Source organism: Hermetia illucens, chromosome 4, assembly GCF_905115235.1.
Source record: "Hermetia illucens chromosome 4, iHerIll2.2.curated.20191125, whole genome shotgun sequence".
Lineage (NCBI taxonomy): Eukaryota > Metazoa > Arthropoda > Insecta > Diptera > Stratiomyidae > Hermetia > Hermetia illucens.
The window spans coordinates 69,361,074-69,382,095 of NC_051852.1; the positions used below are offsets into that span (position 1 = coordinate 69,361,074).

The following is a 21,022-nucleotide window of genomic DNA, read 5'->3' on the forward strand; positions in this document are numbered from 1 at the left end:
TTTCAAACACCTTTCCCCCATGGCACCTGTTACCTTTTCATGCACATCACAGTTAACGTCGCCCGCAATAACAATATAGTCATCAGCAGGCCCATTTTAGGTCTTTGTATCGAAAAGTTGCCGGAAGGCATCTTTGTCGGCATCGGATCGACCTGTCTGTGGTGTATATGCGGTGAAAAAGTGAATCGTGCGATCAACTGATATAATGATGAGGTATATCAGCCGGCCGTCAAATCGTTCGACTTCTTTAATGGCATCAGGGAAACCCTCTGAAATGGGAATACCGACACAATATTGTGTCCGTGTGCTACCAAAATATAGTTTACCGCGTTCGTTCGTTTAACAGCAGACCATCGTATTTCTTATAGACCGCAAAAATCAATTCACCCCTTCCGAAGGTTTCTTGTGAGTTCTTCGACGTTTCCTGTGAGAGGGCCAATATTTAGCGTGCAGACACATGTTTGCTTTGCTCGGACTAATTTACTTACGTCCTGACGCCGACCATGCATCAAGAATCCTAGCCATCTCTCAGCATGACTGGGGCCCGTTTTGCCGCGTCGACTGAGGTGAACACCCTAGCATTTCTCCGAGGTTTTGAATATATGTATGAACATTTCCTTAAGCGGAAATGAGGGAAAGACATGGGCACGCAGAACCCAGTATTTCAGGAAGCTAATGCTAGAATTTACATTCTCAAGTTTACTTGGTTGAATGAAAATGGTTGATTGAATAAAAATGTTCAGTTGAAAATATCTAGAAAACAAACTTTGATATTGTTTGTAATGAAAAACATCTTAAAGATACAGAAAAAAATAGAAGAAAAGCATAAAAATAATTAATTGGTTAAAATCATGAAAATCTCAAAAATTTGGCATTATCAATGTCTGGTAAATGTATCCAACCAATTAAAACACACAACTATGCAAAAAGCAAAATTTAGAAAATTTTTGCTCCTGCTACTGAAAAAACTTTTCAGCCTTCCAGTTCTTATTATGTTTATCTTTTTTTGACGTTTTTTGTTTAAAATTACTATTCTATACTTATTACATTAAGATCTGCATCCAGCTGATCAACAAAGATGAATACTTTATTATTTCAACCAAAAAAATGGGGTATCGACAAATGTTGTATAGTATTTACCGCAACGGTAGTCAGCAAACCAATCGGCGAAATGACACGAACATAAATCTTTTTTGAGATTTAAAAATTGGGGAACGCGGTCACTGAATAGATAGGAGTATGGTCAAATTCAGTCCAATAATAATCAAAATCGCTGCCTATAGAGCCGAAGGTGTGACCCAAAACACAGAAGCCCAATATTGAAAGATAAGAGCAATAAATATGTACTGTTAAGTTATGTTTAACATATTCATCAATATCATTACTGGTGTTCATATTAAACCATTATGTCCCGCAATTGTTGAATAGAACAAAGAAAGAAATCTCCACATTTTCTAATATTCAACTGGCATTTCGCCAGTTCTCAATGATCCACCATCGGCTTGTCATATACGAGTATAGGACTGATTTTACAATATGAAATGCCAACTAATGCAATCAATATTTTTAATAAATAGAAAAAGCATAAATAATCGTGTATTATTCTATATGTACAAATTAATTATATGCTTGAGAACAAACATAAAAACTCCATCGGCAAACGAACACAAACTTTTTCTCGTTGAGTATAAAACTGTTAAATATTAAATGCATCGAATTTTTGTATCTCAATATAAATTATATTAACTATTGATTTTATAGATGATTTCATGTTGAGAATATTCGTAAGGTTTGAGAGAACAAGAACTCTAAAATTTTAATTAAAAAACTTATAGCTAACACAGCGTTTAAATATTTCTGTATTAATACGAGTAACCACTTCCGTTTGACACGTTTTATTTATGTGAATACAACTTATTGAGAAAGCATTCAAAATTGCTTATACTTGGTTGCGCTATATCGGAAAATTTTGACCTCATGCGTTTTCTAGTGCATCATTTGGGTGACAGTCTATTGGATCCTCTATAATTTTGAGAGCTTCATCCTCCGAGCCGTTATTTTGCACGTCCGCAGGACCTTTACTTACTAGACGGAAATTTGATCGTTCTGCTGCTTTTTCTAATGTGGCTTCTCGAACTTCTACGTTAATTATTTGTTCACTTCTGATGCAGTCGTTATCATAAACACCCGTCTGCTGCACTGCTCTTTGTTGTTGCACAAGCGGTGTTTGGGTAGTGTCGAAATTTTCATTAGTCATTATTTCATATCCTTCTTCAGTGATATTGCTGGTATTGTTTTGCAAAGAAAATGGAAGATTATTTGTAATATCTTGCGGGGTCTGTGAAGCTAGCCTCGAGGGTTGCTTTGATATACAATCACTGGACGGACTATTTTGTATGTAAGCATGCTCATTGCCAGTTCGAGACAAACTTCGACTCACTAAATTTGGAAAACGAACTCTAATCGAATCTACGACATCAAGCAGATTTTTAGCATCCATTGCTAAAACGTGTGCTGCTGAAAGCATACTTCTGTAAATATAAAAATGTTTAATTTTGAAACGTTTCTTATCAATAACAATATCAATGAAAATAGCTAGTTAGTTCATAGAATAGTAATATTAACATTTGATAGAAGATTTCCAATGAATGTTACAAAAGTTTCAACGTAGGCTGCAGGAATGTTACTACTACACTTCCAATAATTTCATAATACGAATCGACATTAGGAATTATTGCAAACCGTATTCCGCTTTGTTGTATATGTCTAATAAATAAAATAAACAAATAGTGCTTTAAGTATGTCAGACTATCCACTTTAATGTGATTCTGAGAAAATCTCTATGTACGATTTTCCGTTCGTACATAGCTAAGAATACAAAATATTCCTTCATGTTTTGCCGAACTCAAAAGAGACATGCGTGTACATACATATCAACGACATACAAGTAAATTTTGTATTCATCCTAAATAAAGACGTTTTGCATATTACCGCATGCCGAAACATACACATGTATGTACCCATCTGATACAACGCATCTTCATGCATTTACTCCGTGCACAAAAACATACATATATGTACGTAAATTAAAAGTTGCTGGTACCAACATGCAACGTGCGTATACATATATATACCCATATCTGCCTCGAGTAATAGACCCTGATATACAAATACCTAAAAACAGGAAAATTAAAATGTTCTCATGGACCCCGCCGTTTATATAAGTCCACTCTATATGATGATGACGTCATACACGTCTTAGAGTGCAACCAATTTAGTTGGATTCCGTTCGGACTTTTCAGAATTGTGTCCGGTTTTTTCCGGTAAATTTATAAAATATGACAATATACTATTATTAACTTTATTTGAGCAGATATCGGACTGTAATGTATTTTGAGGCTTAAATTTCGTATAGATGCCCCATTGTGAATTTTTTCAAATTTTTCGGTTGGATGGATGGGTTTTGAGAACGAGAACTGTTTCACTTTTTGGGGCATACATTTTGAGCCCCCAATCCCCTGTTTCACACAGACCTGTATCCATGTATCAGAAATAAGATCAATTTCCAAAAGTACTAATTGAGCCCTTTTATTTGATACCCCACATCACCATATTTTTACACCTCTTTTTCGCATGTTTAGGGAGCCTACTCAAACTCGAATTGGTTCAGCCGTTTCCGAGTGAACCGGGGCTGACAGATTTTTGCTTCACACAAAAACTTAAAAAAAAAACAAGGTTTTCACTCTTATTATATCCCCCTATATATTACATAGCATAATAGTCCTTCAAGGACGCAGTGCGACTTTCCCTTAACAGAATAATGTATTACATGACCAAATTCGAAAAGGACAACAGTTTCATACCAAAAGTTTAATAGTTTCTTAAATATCAAACTGAAGGACGCCACGTTATAAACATGAGAATAGTGAATTCGAAAACCAAGAAAATGTTTTCGTTCGCTCCTACATGACTGACGCATCGCACTACGCGCCAGCTATTTAGGAAACGAAAACTGTAAGTAAATGGGATGTATTAGGTTGTTGCATATGAAATGGCCGATTTGGCAATCAAGTGAAGGTAGTTGCGATTTTGGTGTATCAAACCACCACCAGTTGGCGCTGTTAGTGTCGGATAATGAAGTATAAATACTCCTACATTTAATCAAAGAGTCATTTCAGTTTTGACCATCGTTGTGATAACAGTGAATAAAAAGGAAAAAAGGATGGAAAAGAGCCAAGAACGTATACTTTTTCTGTATGAGTTGAAACTCGGTCATAAAACAACGGAGGCGACCAGGAACATTAACAGCGCATTTGGAGCTGATACCGTAAGTGAACGAACCACATGGCGGTGGTTCGAAAAATTCCGGTCAGGTGACGTAAACCATCAAAGTGAGCCACGTGGACATCCAGGACCATCGATTGATAAAGACGAGCTGCGTCTGCTAGTCAAATTCGACACAAGTCAGTCTGTGAGAGACATTGCACAGAAACTGGACGTACACTTTTCGACAGTTTCCCGGCACTTGGAAAGGTGGAAAGCTCGACAAATTGGTTCCGCAAGCCCTTGCGGAGCAAAACATGGCCCTTCGAATGGAAATTTGCAGTTCTTTACTCTCCCGCAACAGAAGCGATCCCTTTTTGCACAGAATAGTGACAGGTGATGAAAAGTGGATATTATACGACAATCGTCGCCGATCAGCACAATGTATAGATGCTGATGAGCCACCGAAGCATATGCCGAAACCGAGCCTCCATCCGAAGACGATAATTGTGACTGTTTGGCGATCTACAACTGGAGTTATTCACTATTCTTTCTTGGCATCTGGAGAAACGATAAATGCACAGAAATATTGTGCCAAATACGAGGAAATGTACCAAAAATTGAGTCTTCAACGACCGAGATTAGTCAACAGAGATGATGTGACACTCCTTCACGACAATCCATCTCTCTCAAGAATCCAGAACAACGGTTCAAAAGTGGAACGAATTGCAGTATGAAACTCTGCCTCATCTACCATATTCATCGGACCTTTCGCCAACCGACACCATTTTAAGCATTTGGATCTTGTTTTGATGGAATAACAATTGAGGAAAGAAGAGGTCATCAAAATTGTCTTCAACGAGTTTATCAACTCTTGAAAATTGGACTTCTACGAAACTGGCATATATGCTCTTGTATCTCGCTGGGAGAAGTATTTTAAATCGACTGACAACTATTTTGATTAATTAAATAAATTTGTGTAAGCTTTACAGTAGTTCCAAATTTTAGTACCAAATCGGCCATTTAATGTGCAACAACCTAATAGTTCCTGCAACAATACGCCCTATGAAACGAAGAAAGAAATATTCCACTTTAAACAAACTCTTAAAAAAGTATATCAATTTCAACCAGCTGAAGAGAAGCATATCAGAAATTTCAAATTCTAAATTACAAGAACAAATGGAGATTGAAATTTTAGTAGATACCAGACTTCATAGCACATTTCAAAAATAGAAACAACTGCAAGGTAACGTGATATCTAACCTTCACGACATATTGGACATCATCACAGGAAAGCAGAAAGGTCTGAATTGGATAGGAAATCTAAAAAAAAAATTACAAGAGAAATATTAGCGCAAGACAACTGATTTAAGTTTTTATTTTAAAATGAAGAAAACTGTAGCACATGGAACCTTCCTCCAATATATAACAAAATAAAAATATATATAGGACTTCATTTTCAGACCATAAGCTGAATATCATCAGCAGACGCGAACATAAATCTTTTCTGATTTCAAATCTGAAGGACGCGGTCACTAAACCGATAAGAGTAGAGGAGTATGGTCAAATTTATACCAATAATAACTAAAATCGCTACCTACAGAACCGAAGATATGATCTAAAATACAAAATAAAAGCTATGCTATGGTTAATACATCGATATCATTAATAGTGTTCACAATTAACCATTATGTCCTGCAATTGTTTATTAGACCAAAGAAAGCACTTCACAAGTTCTCAATCAAGATCTTAAAATTCACCATTACCTATAATAATTAAAAATACACACAGTATCCTCCATTGATCTGCAAAATCAGTTTTTTAGAGAAGAAAAACGTCCGGTTTATACCAGTTCCAATCAATTGCTAAATATGTTCCACCCGTTCAAATGAGCTGAGTCGAAATCAGCAGCCAATACTCATATTAGATTATGAAACTCATAAGTTCAAGAGGAAATATTCTACTTCACTAAATTGAAGGCGATGAATATTGTTTGCTTTACGCTGAAAATGGCTGCTGAGTAGAAACGTAATAGAGCATCCTTGCACGTCATGGTTGGTAACATTATCATACGTTGCTAAAAGAGAGGATTTTCATTGCGAACACGTTTCTCGTCGTTGCAAAAGGTTTGACATCATTAAGACCAATTATTGTAGCCAAATCGTGCAATTGGCAGTATGGACATAAAAGCTTATATTCCAGCAGCCAAAAAGGACCCATTCTTGCTTTCATGGTAAACGGCATAATTACCCGAAAATTGAATAGAAAGGGTAAGTGTAAATAGTTTCCACATGTGTTAAAAATAACCATGGCGGGAAGAGTGACCAACCAAGTCTACGATCGAATGACCAACTAAGTCTACGATCGAACTGTAAAGGCAAACGCAAAATCGCCGAGAGAATAGACCGCGTTGCGGTTGGAAAATTGTTGGAGAACTGCAAAGCAACTTTTAAGAAAACCAAAAAACAAATTTGGAGGGTAGTGCTGACGTGCCGAAATTGGTCCAAAATCATATCGTCCTACAAAAAGGGCAAAATTCATAAGAAACAATGACAATGAGATCCGTTTGAAATTCGCAAAGCAGTACAAAAAATTTACTGCAGTGATTTACCGTTGCAAAAAGTAACTGCGTGGCAATTTGGTTTTTAATAATATTCTTTGGCACAACTATCCACATTGGATGAGGACTTCGAAGTGTGTTATAGCACTTCATTCAAGATCACAGTACACTGTAGGAGGCAATGTGGTCAGTATTGCGCTCGCCCGAGATTATTACCCTGATCTGACTCAGATACTCATTCACAGCTGAGTCGACTGGTATCCGACGTCAAATCACGATACAAATCCTACTGCCACCAGTGAGATTTGAACGGCAACCTTCCGTACGACAGCGTTGTGCTCTAACCACTCAGCTATCCGGACACAATTTGGTTTTTTTTAGCTCGGGTTTAGTAACGAATCCACATTTGAGGCATTGACAGACCGCTTTGTTTCCATTCAAAGACGATTAGGAGAAATGTACCACCCTTCCTGTGTTCAATTAACTATTAAACACCCTGACTTAGTGATGATTTAGGGAGTGGTAGTGAACGATTTTAAGCTTTTTCAAGGACTTTTTGTCTAGTCGAAACATCGCCGCTCTTCCTTGGCCAAGTCTCCTGATATCAACCCAATTGAAAATGGTTGAAATGTTTTAAAACAAAAATTTTATGAAAGGCAAAACCCTACGGAGAAAGTTTTAACACAAAATATTCCCGAAGTATGTCTGGACAATCCACTTATCCCGTAACGCATTGAATCTTGTGATCAGAGTATGCTGCACAGAATTGACAAACAAACGGAAGCAAAATTTGATGGACAAAATAATAATAGCTGTTAAATAAATAAGTATATTTTATTTAAAATCACCCATTTTTATAAATTTATTGCCTTTTTATCCTTCATATCAAAATTTTCTTAGTGTTGCTATGCTATGCTATGATTTAAGTAAGGTTGGATGGTGGAACTTTAGAGTAGAGAACACTCTCTCCATCTCTGCATTGCACTCCAAAAAAACCTGCCGGTGGGGCACTAATGCCGTCCGATCAGTAAGATAGTTTTCCCATCATTGAACGGCAGACGGGTTCCTATAAGCGAATTATGCAAAATGATGCTGCCCGTTGCATGTAAAAGATTTCAGAGACAACATATTCTTACCAAACTTTGGGGGAAGCTGTCTCAATCCCAACTTGTTAGCCCCAATGGCAGCAAGCAAAACTCGGCCAGCAACGGTTAAGTCTTCATTTACAACCAAGACTATTGAAACCAATGAATGGGTATTGCGTAACAATAGCAATCCATTAGATTGCGATAGTATGTGGTACGACCAGCTATACTATAAGGACTGCATCAACGTAAAACTTTACTTTAAGTCGGTAGGTGCATACTGCAAAATGTTATTGCTCTATATTGTCGAAGCAAGTACGAAAAATTGAATCAAGCAGTATTGCGCCTCCCACAAGGATTTATTGGAAGGTGTATGGCTAACCATTAACAGGGTCTCTGAGCTTCCATCGTTTGATAACAACTTGGTGCGAGCACTCAGTGCGTGAGGACATTTTGTGATCATTGTGAAATTGTACGTTATTGTACGAAATTTCAAATGAACGCGGAAAATGAATGCTAGAAATACGAAAGGGAACTAAGGTGAGGTGGTGGTGATAAACGTAAAAAAATAGGGGAAGTAATATTTTTTAGTTAATGGAAGTTAAGTCATAAAATCAATTTAAACATTTATATTATATAGCACTTATAAGTGCACCAGATAGGCCTAATTTATTTTTGAGTACTTTTTTGACAATATGTAAAAAGCGAGCCCCCCTGATAGTGGGAGGAAAACATACCAAACATTTTTCGCAGACACAGGCCAACTTATCTCTTGCTTTAGAGCAATACCCCACTTACATATTTCATAGTAGTATAAATATAGCAAAGGACTATTCTCTAAGCATTCCACAGTCTCCCCTTAAATCCCCCCTGTACTCAAGAAACCGAATGTAAACAGTGTATAGACATTAGAAAGATTGGTTTTAATAGAGTTAACGTATAGCTCGATTCCCCTTAATTCTCCTAATCACTTAAAACACATCAATTTCTTGCATATATTCCTCAGTCATATGTATCTTCTGGCTTGATTCTTAGAACTATTCCCAAAGATGTTGAGTAGGAAGAATTAATTAACATAATTAAACCTCCCTGCAAAGTGATAATCGTTAACGCTTCAACCGAAGAGTGGATGGCTATAATTTTGTAACAAAGACGCAAAAGATAGCATTTGAAGCGTTGAAAATTAGGAAAACCAGTCGGGAAAACCGAAGCTCAGCGCTTGAGTTATGAAAGGCTTTGGTTGTTTCTTATGTAAATATATTTGGATGCAGATCTTCTCATTTGTACGTAGCCTTCAAAAACCACGTGTACTAATATGACAGCTGTCGGACTATTAATTTGTGAGAGCATTTGGTGTGAAGTATGAAGAGTGAAGGAATTTAGTGTCTTAATAAAGCATTGCTTTTTGATAAAAAAATACTGCCAAGGCTTGGCTTGATAAACATTATTTGGACTTTAATAATAATAATCGTTGGCGCAACAAAATGTTGGATCAGGGCCTTGAAGTGTGTTAGAGCACTTCATTCAAGACCGTAATTTGGACTCTGCACCAGGAAAATCAACCGTTGAGAAGTGGTTTGCTAAGTTTAAACGAAGTGAACTGAGCACCGAGGACGATGTATGAAGTACACGCGTCAAAGAGGCTGTTATCGACGAAAATATCCATAATAATTTTGGATGATTGCAAAGTGAAGTTGATAGATAGGCTCTAGAGATATCAAAGGAATGTGTTGGACATATTGTGCATGCACGTTTGGATATGTAAAGCTGTTCAAAATGAAGAAAGAAGGATTAAATTGCGGAAAAAATGAAAATGCTGTTCCATCAAGATAATACATCGTGTCACAAATCAAAGAAAACGAAGGCAAAACTGCATGAGTTGGACTTCGAATTGGTTCCGTATTCACCGTACTCTGTTCTCAGATCTCAAGAAATTTAGCTATGAAGAGGTAATCGTCGAAACTATAATCGTTACATCGTCCTCGAAGGCAACTTATATAGAAAAATAAAAGCAAATTTTACCAACTTTTCAACCCACTTAATATATACTGTAGTATATATTACTCCAAATTTTTATAACCCTAGGATAATTTCCCGAAACAAAAAAATATACTACTATATTATTAACTTAATTTGAGTAGATATCGACATGGAGGTGTATTTTGGAGTCTGGGTATCGTATAGAGACAGCTTCATGATTTTTTTCAAATTTTTCGGTTGGGTCGGAAATCGGGTCCGTTAAAGAAATCATTACTTTCGACCTCCCGCAATCTCCACTTCTCCAACAAATCTCAAAACTAGGAGTCGCCTCGAAAAGTGTTAACCGAGACCCTTCATTTGATACTCAATATGATTATATTCAGTGAAAATGTTACACCCCAGTTTTGCATGTGTAAGGGCCCCTTAAACTCAACGTAGTAAGATATAACTTACTCTATGTGTTTCTCACAAATCGCTATAGCCGTCGAACCGATGTTAATAAGGTTACGAAGGTTCTTCAGTGTCAAAAATGCGGAAAACTTAGGCACAAAGAAAAATGTGCAAACAAAGGAAATGTCCTTCTTTGTGATAGCACTCTCCACTCAGCTAAGTGTGACTTGTGCCCAAAAAAAAAGATTAAATGAAAAGAAATTAATCAACTAATGGTGACATCCAGGAAATTCAGGGATAACCTGTAAGACCCAAACGGGACAATAGTCAGACAAATTCATTTGGTGGGAACTAAAGTTCTAAGAGCAGGAACGCTATGTACAAAAGGTTCGTTACAAACTACCCTAGTTAAAACTATTTCACACTAGCTAGTATATATATTCCACCTGATTTAAATATTAACCTATACATAGTTAAAAAAGAACTCAATACCATTCTATAACACTACTAATTTTGAGCTAGCCAAAACACACCAATAGAGATCTACGGCTTTTTAGATACAAAGTCTTCAACTTTCCAACTTCCGAATAGGACTCCTTCCCCACTAGATTTCTACCTCCCGTCTTCAAAGCTGCTAGAATCAAACCCCCTCATTTAATTCAAACCCTTGTAGAAAAAAAAACCTTCGTTAATCAAAGAAAATTAGAGGAAGGTATTTCAGGAATTTCAGTCTAAAATTAACCGCTGCATAAAAAAGGCTACTACAGTGCGAAATACGAAATACACAAACACAACACTTCGACAACAGAAACATTGCCAGAAATAAGCTCAAGGCTTTAGGTTCGCCGTCCAATTATGCGGCGCACTAGAGGTATGAGTCCATCTAAAAAGCCGGGTCAAAAGATCTACATGGAACAAGAAGTGCGAGGAAATTAATAAAGATATCTCCAGCACTGCTCTCTAGTGTAAAGCTCTCATTTCTGAACAGACAAGACTATGGCACTTCGGACAAACATAAATACGACACCTTCCTCTAACATACCGTTGATGCTAGCAATAACACAATTTACCGCCATCTAACTTCTATCAATGGAATTACTATCTCACCACTCACCACTCTGGAGTGAGCACGACTGGTCTCGAGGCCGGTTAGAAATAGCGACATAATTCACATAGAATAATCACATAGAATGCCTGCTTATTTTGTCATTTCAAAAAGTTTTAAAAGATAACTGATTAGAAAATTTTGTCGAGTGAACGATGTCGAGTTAAATCAGGGGAAATTGAAAATCGTTATAGGAAACAGTTGTCTGTTGGTTTAATAAATTATCATTATTGACTTTTCTGGAATTACTCGTTTTGATTAACATTAATGTGATAAAATAAATGGATCGGATGAATAATTATTTACTGTAAAAAAACAACCAACAAGTGGTGACCCCGAAATAAGAGTGGCTGCTAATATCGTGCTTAGCCGCCTGCAGAGGAGGACAATTTTAATGAATAGAACAGTGAGGCCAAATTTTTTTTAAGAAGCAGATTAGCATGCAATTGATGCGCAAAAGCCGAGAGGATAGTCCTAAGTGCGACTGAGTTTCCCGCAACCAAGCGAAGATGTGTTGGTGCTGACAGAACACCAATCGAAAGACGGAAGTTGACCAGGCAGACCGTGTAGTCGCATTCGAGTCCCAGCCCAGCAGATAGAAGCCGAGTGCGATCGCACCGTCACTCCCACTTCGCAAACACCCAGCGGAAACCCTATGTCCTCAAGTCAGTCTCCAAAGGAAAGCCGACGATACCGCTTGCTGTCAGGAACACAATAGCAGTGAGAACCCTAGCATCAGCCTAACAGCTAAGTCGACGCCACGAAGCCAGAATCAGACGAACATTTCCGGAAAGAAAAACGTATAGAATTAGCATAGTTACAATTAAATTTCATTGTGCTTTCCTGTTATTGTTGTTATTACAGTAAAACGCCTGCGACGACACTGCCTCTTTCTTTCTCAGTCCGAAGGTGGTTTTTCTTGTCGGCTTCTTTCAAGTTTCTCCTGGTCTTGCTCGACTGATAATGTCACGCGAGAAGAAAGGTATCGCGGAGCCTTCTGCCGCCGTAACCGCCGTTTCGGTTAGGGTGCCTCCGTTTAAGCTGCGGAACCCGGGCCAGTGGTTCCTCCAGTTGGAGGCGCAATTCCCGCTGGCTGTCGTCCCGATAGACGCCACTCAATTCATCCTCTCCACTCAAACTAAATTGGGATCGACACCAATACTTTAAGGCCGGGCGCAAGTTGAAACGCAGCTTGGTGAGGTGACGTGACGTAACTCACCGGACTTTTTGCGAAACAAAAAAAAAAAAATTAATATAACAGCAAATGTTTGCACGCAAAGTGGCGTGACGCAGTTTGAAAGCATCCCGGAGCTGCGAAGGTTTGTGTTCATGACGCAGCTTTCAGTGCAGATTAGCAAGTATTGACTTCTTGAGAAAAAATGTAATTAAAAAATTTTTTAATAGATTGCTTAAATATAGGTTCTATACTTTTTATTAACGTTTTTGAATAATTCGATTTCTTGGTGTTACACTTTTTTTCATATTAACATGTATGTAAGCAGGTACCCCGTACGTTGTTGACGATAGAACTGCGCCTCAGCTTTACCTGTTCCCAAACGATTTCCTGCATCACCTTGCGCCCAGTCTTACTGGATCATAAACTTCGTCTGCACTAGATCACTCTCACTATACAAAGTGAAGTGGCACTTAAACACTATGACCTTCCACAAGGGAATGCACTTAGCCCAATCCTCTTCAAGCTCGCAACCAAAGGGTTGCATTCTATTGATAAATTGTTCCAATTCCCGGATGGCTTCCTTCTTCTTTCATTTGGTGTCTCAACCAGTCGAGCAATTTTAAACTTGGAAAGGTTGACAGTCAAATTTAACACAATAATTAAATCTGTGAAACTGCGAATAAATGAGCAAAGGCTTCAATTTATCATTTTCAGTAAAACTAAAATTAACAACAGGACAGTCACTTAAACGGGAAATTAGAATTAGAAGAGCATCAAATATTTTGAAGTTCACCTCAACTATATACTAAGCCGCTGCAGCACTATTAGGAAGTTATAAATGTCATTAAAATTTTCCACTCTCACAAACAAGAAAGGCCTCTCGCCCTCCAAAGGTCTGTCCATTTACAGAGACAACATCAGACCCGCTAGAGAATAGGCAATGCATGTGCAAGTAACATGCCAAAATCTACGCGCAACTTGTTGCATTTCGAGTTACTCCCATCATCCCCACTGACACTCTATAATCTATGATGCTAATCAATTGCCACCCAAATACAGGGCAGAAGGTGAAGACAGAAGAGAAGGCAGTATTCGAAAAGGAATAGGCATTGGGTGCTTTTATCGACATCGCAGGAGCATCGCTCATTGCGAATTATGACGCGGCAAAGCAGCATGAAGGCGATTCGATATAAACAATTTGGACCTTAACATACTGGTGTGGAGAAAGATCCACATTCTGGTCGGCAAGGTGTCTCAGACGTTTTCCAAAGGGAGGGGTTCTCTCCTCCTCTCTTGCTATTGCTCTGGGCAATGGACACCTTGCTATGGCTGTCGGAGAACACAAACATTTGCAGACGATCTACTTTGATTCAAAAGAAACATTTGGTGGGGTAACTATCTGTAACTGTCCAGCTTATCCAAAGAGTACATATTTAGAAATGCATATTCCTCTAAATTGACACGGAAGTATTATATGCAAGAATAATATAAGACATCCTGCAGATTGCTCTGATGATGTAGGACTACCATGGTTAAGTTCTGGGGATTTCCACCGAAAGGGTTTCACTGGACGTATGCATCCATAGTAAAGCCCATGTGTGCGTGCAAATCGTCTTGGCGCGGATGCTGGAGCGTGAAAACTGCGTCACCCGGGGTATTCAAAGCTATATTAAATGGACTTCGCACTCCCTCGGGGGTAAAAAGGAGGGCAGCAAACGACGCATATAGCCTCAAGGTTCGTGAAAAGGTGACCAATTATACGGTCTGACAAACACCGGGGAAACATCGGATGACTCTGCTGCCTGCTAATCTAGATCACTTCAACAGCGCTGGCAATGAGAAAGTTAACAGTCGGGCTCGCCAAGGGAAATTGTAAGAAAGTCCTATAAAAACACATTTCACTATGGTTCAATAATTTCCAAGTGAAATTAAGAAGTGCTTGAAAAATTACCTTCCATTGATAAGCACTTATCTACATAGATACTGGACATCAGGCAGCTGTCAAAGTAAACCTCAAGCCAGTGAGACCTCCAAAAAAGTATACCTAATATTGGAGACGGGACATCATCTAAAAGCCAAAAAGAGTAAGCCCACAAGAAAACTTCCTTCTTCTATGGGGATGGGGATGTCCACATAAAATTGATCTTTGCAGCGATTACTTTGAGGAGGTCATATGTTTAATTTTCGATATTTATTGTGGTATATCTATCACTTTTTGGTCAAGTGATATGTAGAATAATCTTTAATTATATATATGTCATTATCTTACTTACTTTCGGTATTCTACATCCAGTGTGGTGTCTTTGTATTGCTGAGCCAGTCGCATTGCTGCAACCAATTCGTGCATGTCTTTAGAAAGTACCTTATGAGCCATTTCCACTTCCCTATAATAAAAATAAAAGTAAAAGGTTAACGATGTATAAAACAGGCCATTGATATACCTACTTATGAGCTTGAGAAGGAAATACCACAGACAATGTGTCCACCGACCCTAGCAAGCTTCGTAACTCGATTCCAACGTTTTTGACTAGATCCAGATATTCTGAAGCGTTAGCCTTCTCAACACCTTGACTGAGAGTCATTATGGCTTTAACTACGTTTGTCGTTGCAGCATAAACCGCATCATTCGACCTATCTAATGATGATGATTTTGATATATGCGGCTCGATGTTTGTCTTCTCTTCACACGATGCCCCAGGTGTTATTGGCCTCGACGCAGTACCACTTGTGGGTTTTTGCAGTGGGTGATCAGCCACAGACAAAGCGTATGGAGTGCTTTGTGATGGAAACTTGGGACTTTGGCATACGTCGACGTCGTTTGAAGCCGTGAGACTTAATCTCTTCTTCTAACAATGAAAATAAAAGGAAAGGGCGTGGAAATCATAATTTTATTAACTTACTAAATTCGATTCTTCTTGTTGTAGCCATTTGCTATCAATTTCACTTTCAATTTTTTGCTTTCGAAGTTTTGTTTCCAGATCCTCCTGAATAGTTTGCATCTGCACGAAACAAAACAATACTTATTCAATATAAATAAATCAATTTCAACTGAGTCTTATGTATTCCATAAAATTTCGTAACGCTACTCAATTAAATCAAGAGTAAACAATATGATAGAAACTAAAAAAAAATTTCTGCTTCCAGTTCCAAAACATCTATTCGTCACTTTTTTACGTTATAACTATTCAAATTTTCCAAATAAACGCAACAAAAAATAACGGGCTTTCAATTTTCAGTATTTCGAAAAGATATTGAATAAATTATAGCAAATCGAGTCGAAACCTCGGAAAAATCCAAAACATGAATATTGCAACATCGACAAACTTAACAAAATATTTCGTCCTTTTCAACGAAATAAGTAGATATCGTCGTTTATTTACCAACGTTTTCATTCCTAAATAATATAGACATGAAAGGCTTCTTTTCGGTAGAATGAGCGAAATGTCATTTGTAATATATAAGGTCAAGCAGCATGAAAATAAGACCATTGCTTTATCATCATTACTGTATTCAGCCCAAAATCTCTTAGAATACTGGATCTTCAAAACAATGCAGTCGTTTCTTGAAGGCTTATGTTACACCTATTCTTTCGCTGCAGATTTTTATTATAGCATTCGAATTCATTAAAACGATTTCTGACTCTAACATTTTCGAGAAAAAACACCGATTTTCTGCAAATCCCAAATAATGAATAGCTATAATTATTTTACGCTGAATAATGTGGTTCGATAATTAGAATCAGAAGGAAGTCGACATATTTGAAAATTTCATTTCAGTCCTAGTTATCTGGGTAGCCAGGACGCCCCCAATGAAATTGATTCAGTTCAAGCGAATATCTCCTAAAAAATCATTTGTTTCCCAAGTTTCACACTAGAAATCTGCAAGTTTGCCACCGAAGTCAATATCATATATTATATCAGTATGTTTTATGTTTATTCGTAACCATGATCCGATAGTGAAATAATATATCGTGATTGTAGATTTAAGGAAAAAGCACTTTGAATTTTGATGTTATCATTTACAATTCCACATTTTCGTGATTAAGCAAATAGTAACGGAAAATTATGTAATAAATATAAATAAATTGTGGAAATATGCATGCATTCATAAAAATAATTCACAAAAACCATTTCGGGTCATTGATCAGCCGCAATTAGCTTTCAAATCAAGAACTAAATAATTAGCTAACACAAATAACACTTATTATAAATACGCAGACGTCAATCAGTTATGATGCATATATCAAACCTGAGAAGAAACAAACAACTGCGTTGGGTAGAGATATGCCAAAGAAGCTTGTTCTATGTTTGCCTGCGATTGCTGCATTTGTTTGCTGTTCAACCCAGGCGCTGATACAAAGTTATTCGTTTCAACCGAACGCTGCCCAACTGTCGAACAAACAAGTTGTGAAGGATTTATAGAATTCTGATTTTGTGCAATGTCAAGTTGACTCATTCGATGATAATTTGCCAAATTACCTCTTACTGATCCATTTATTGCTATCGGAAGCATTGGAGTATATAATAGCGTTTGTGAATTTGGAATTTGACTAACATATTGTGGATTATCATTTTCAAGTGGCAGGTCTTTTGGCAATGATAATGGATTTTGCTGCCGAATGCTTTTATTCAATGCAATGTTAGCACAACTCTTAACATGCATCCCACCAAAATCATAAATCCCTTCTTGGAAACACTCCGCCTCATTGACTTTATTTTGGTTTCGGTATGCAGAATAACAAGGGTTTCTCTCCAAACTGGCAGATCTGTTCACTGTTATTTGTTGATTCCTTTCTAGACTTCCTCCACGATAAGACCGATTTCGCATCAGGTCATATGCACTAGATAGTGACTGATTGCGTTCTAAACTCCCTCCTTTAGATTTAATGGGAATTCCAGGAATTTGATTTCTTTCTAGACTACCATATCCTATTTGGGGGTTGCAGTTAAAGTTTCCAGAGCTACCCGTGTTCATTATGTATACGTCTTTTCCAATATTGGGTTGGCGAACCATAATATGTGGCCTGACTTTTTCTGGACTAGACAGTCGACCTAATGGATTCATCCAGCTCTCGTTTAGCGTTGATTTTTGATTGCTTATCTGATATCGATAAACTGAAACCTCATTTACCTGATGAGGGTTTGATACACTGACAATACCAGCGCTATTAGGACAAGCCATGCTACCCTTATGCATGGGTTCATAGCCCGGTTCAATTGAGAGTAGTGGTTGCTTTATAGAAGTATTTTTTATATTGCAAGGTTGAGAAAATGGTATTTGTTCATCGAAATGTTTTTCATTGCTTTTCGGGTAACATTGTTCAAGTGTATTAGAGCAAGACGAGTGATTGCTTTCGTTTTGGTTGTAGTTGATAGATTCTTGAGAAAATTTTTCAGTTGAAACATCTATAATTGGGTCTAGTTTCAGAATTTCTGCTGCAGGTAGTTTAACTGTTTTCAAGTTTATCTCAGCAGAGTTTTTGGGATTAAATGAACTTGATTTAGATTCATCGATATCTACTGCAAAAGTATTAAATACCGATGCTGGAGTTGTGTAGGTGGAAGGATTCATATTCCTGTTTTCATTCTCCATCATAAGACGAGCCAATATTGCAGGATTTTGCGCGATGATATATGTTTGAGGTGCTCCTTTGCTACTATCATTCATTTGTGGGAGTAGTAGAGATGCATCTGGAAAAAACTCAAGACATTATACACAAGTAAAATAAAAATTCAACTTACCTCCTTGAGGAACCCTACTTGGTTTTGGAGGTGGAATATCATCTCCTGCCCCCCAAGACATCGCCGCTACACGTCTATTTTCTCTTCGCATCGTTTCACAATCACTCATCCTTTCTTCTATTAGAATTTCACTAAAAAATAATGTGATACAATTTGTTTTGCTGTTATTTTCCTGAAACTTACTATAATGTTTCTTTAATTGTCTTAAAATTAGGTCTTTTTAATGGCTCATATGCCCAACATTGTGACATCAAAGAATAAAGGCGCGGTGGACAACTTTGTGGAAGGGGCAAGCGTTCGCCATTCTCTAGTTTCCCAATCACATCGCAATTTTTTACACCTTGGAAAGGTTTCACTCCAAGCATCAGTATTTCCCAAACGCAAACACCTGCATCGATTATTTTTTTTATTTATTCATTTTCTATACCATCAATTCAACTTTTACCAAACATCCAAACATCACTTGCCGTTGTGAATCGCCGGAAGTTTATTGATTCTGGGGCCATCCATTTGATTGGTAACATACACTTACTTGAATGGTAGTATTGCTGATCTTGCACCCAACGAGATAATCCGAAGTCTGCTAGCTATAAAAAGGCAAATGCACTAATTTAACAAATTGGAATCATCAGTACCTACTTGAAATTATGAATATTTAACTGAAGTAACTGGAATATGTTAACATCTAAAAATGATATACATTTTACGCAAAACCAGGAAATGAAAAAATCATTGCTTTCACTAGAATGAGAATCTAGAGAATCAAGTCTAAAACAGATATGAAAGACTTTATACACTTCTTATGTAAGAATATTTGGCTGCACAATGTTTTCTTTTGTACCTAAGATGAATTCAAAGCGGATGCCATGGAATTTATACATTATAATAATTTACTATTATTAACTTTTTTTGAGCAGATGTTGTACTTTGAAGCCAAGATATCAATTTTTAGATTGGATTTTTTTCTAAGAATGAGCCCTTGACTTAAGTGCGCACTTTTAAAACGGATGTTCCTAGTTATTTGACGAAGCTCTTTGAAAGTTACTTCTCGGGAAGGACACTTTGGAACGATACGGATGAGTGGCCTAAATAATAGGCCATTACAACCGGAGCACGACAGGACTCAGTGTTAGGTCCTCTCCTGTGGGATCTGCTGTGGAATGGGTTCCTTGTTCTTCCCGTAAAAAAGGAAGAGCATAATCGGCTTTGCAGATGATCTGGCCGTCGGAAAACAACCTGGAGATGTGGAAGTGTACGCTAATTAAGCCACCAGTGTACGCTAATTAATGATCCAGCTTGACCATTCGGTAAGCAATACGAATTCTATTCGTGTTGGCGACCACATCATCACTTCAAAGTCGGCTATCAAATACCTGGGGCGATGATTGAAGCGAAGATCAATAACAAGGGACACGGCAGGAGGAAACGGCAAATACCAGCGCACTGTTAGGATAATGTCCAACATTAGAGGTCCAAGTTATACCCGCAGATTACTTATGGCCGGAGTGGTTTGTTCTACACTAATATACGTAGCACCGGTCAGGGAAGAGGCATTATCGTGTGAAAACAATCGAAGCAGTGCAGCGGTGTGCAGGGCCTTCAGTACAATCTCAGGCGAAGCAGCGTGTGTTATTGTAAGAATGATCCCGATGGACATTCTAGCAAATGAAGCACGATGTGTGTATAAGAAAAGGAGAATGAATCTACCCGAAAAAGATACAGAATTTCCAAAAGTAGCAAGGCGAAAGTCGTTGGAAAAGTGGCAGCAACACTGGGATGGCTCACAAAAGGGTCAATGGGTCCAAGGATTCAGCGACGAAACGGCGAAATTAACTGACACTTGACTCAATTCTTGTCAGGGCATAGTGGTTACAGGAAATATGTGCACCGATTCGGATTGGATAATTCTCCATTTTGCCCTGAATGTGGTTGCCCACCTAAGGAACTTGAGTGTATCATCTTCTACTGTCCACGATTTTCCTCAGAGAGGAGCCGGGAAGACTTTCTAAAAATTAGCATAAGCTGCCAGAACATTATTGGGGAAATGCTGAAATTGATGGGAAACTGGTGCACGGTGAACTCTGCAATCAAAAGAAATCAGGTGGAACTTAGAAAAGCGGAGTGCACAAAGAGCGGAAAGGTTGGTCGCTCGTAACCTGGTAACCTTCGCGATCATCCCGCGGGGAAGGAAGAAGATGAAATTGGGGGTGGTTTTAATGGGTGAGAATCCCACACATTGCTGTAATCCGGCGCGGCGGTGTCTTCCTAAAACAAGTCATTTAGCCATAAAACAAGCGGGAATAGCGAAACCAGGGCGGTTCGAATATAAAAGTTTTGTGTTTATCTTGTATGAGGAACTTTCTATGCATGTTTTTTTTTAAATTCGCACATAGCTAAGAATTCAAAACATTTATTCATATCTTTCCAAATTAAAGATATATTTACATATTAAAGACCGGTATCGTGCCATCCTAAACCAGCAAACACTGCTATAGACAGACTGACGCACACATATACATATATGCACGCATCTAAATTGATCAAAAGCATCTCAATATTCCCTCTTTATTCCGTGCACAAAACCATACTTGCAAAGACTTTATATACGGACGTAAATTGAATATCACTGGTACTAACTTACATACATCTCCTTCTTTTTCTTCAGCCTTTGTCCCATTCACAAGCGGGGTCGGCTAACTTACATACATACCCATCTCAATT

The 21,022-nt window shown here is 37.9% G+C and overlaps 1 protein-coding gene across 5 annotated transcripts in view; it reads right to left on the minus strand.

The window, feature by feature from the left end:
• Positions 1–1,549: 1,549 nt before the first annotated feature.
• Positions 1,550–21,022, minus strand: part of LOC119653418 (focal adhesion kinase 1) — a 179,123-nt gene continuing 159,650 nt past the window's right edge. The window contains exons 12-20 of one of the 5 annotated variants that reach the window (XM_038057994.1): positions 18,747–18,888; positions 18,485–18,689; positions 18,302–18,432; positions 17,039–18,250; positions 16,809–16,948; positions 15,461–15,559; positions 15,006–15,406; positions 14,834–14,944; positions 1,550–2,531 (exon numbers count right to left, since the gene is read on the minus strand). In XM_038057994.1, coding sequence (XP_037913922.1) covers positions 1,976–2,531; positions 14,834–14,944; positions 15,006–15,406; positions 15,461–15,559; positions 16,809–16,948; positions 17,039–18,250; positions 18,302–18,432; positions 18,485–18,689; positions 18,747–18,888 — 2,997 coding nt within the window. In that variant the 3' untranslated portion in view covers positions 1,550–1,975. Of the gene's footprint in view, positions 2,532–14,833; positions 14,945–15,005; positions 15,407–15,460; positions 15,560–16,808; positions 18,251–18,301; positions 18,433–18,484; positions 18,690–18,746; positions 18,889–21,022 lie in introns of all 5 variants that reach the window. The other 4 variants (XM_038057996.1, XM_038057995.1, XM_038057993.1 and 1 more) reach the window with 4 other exon arrangements.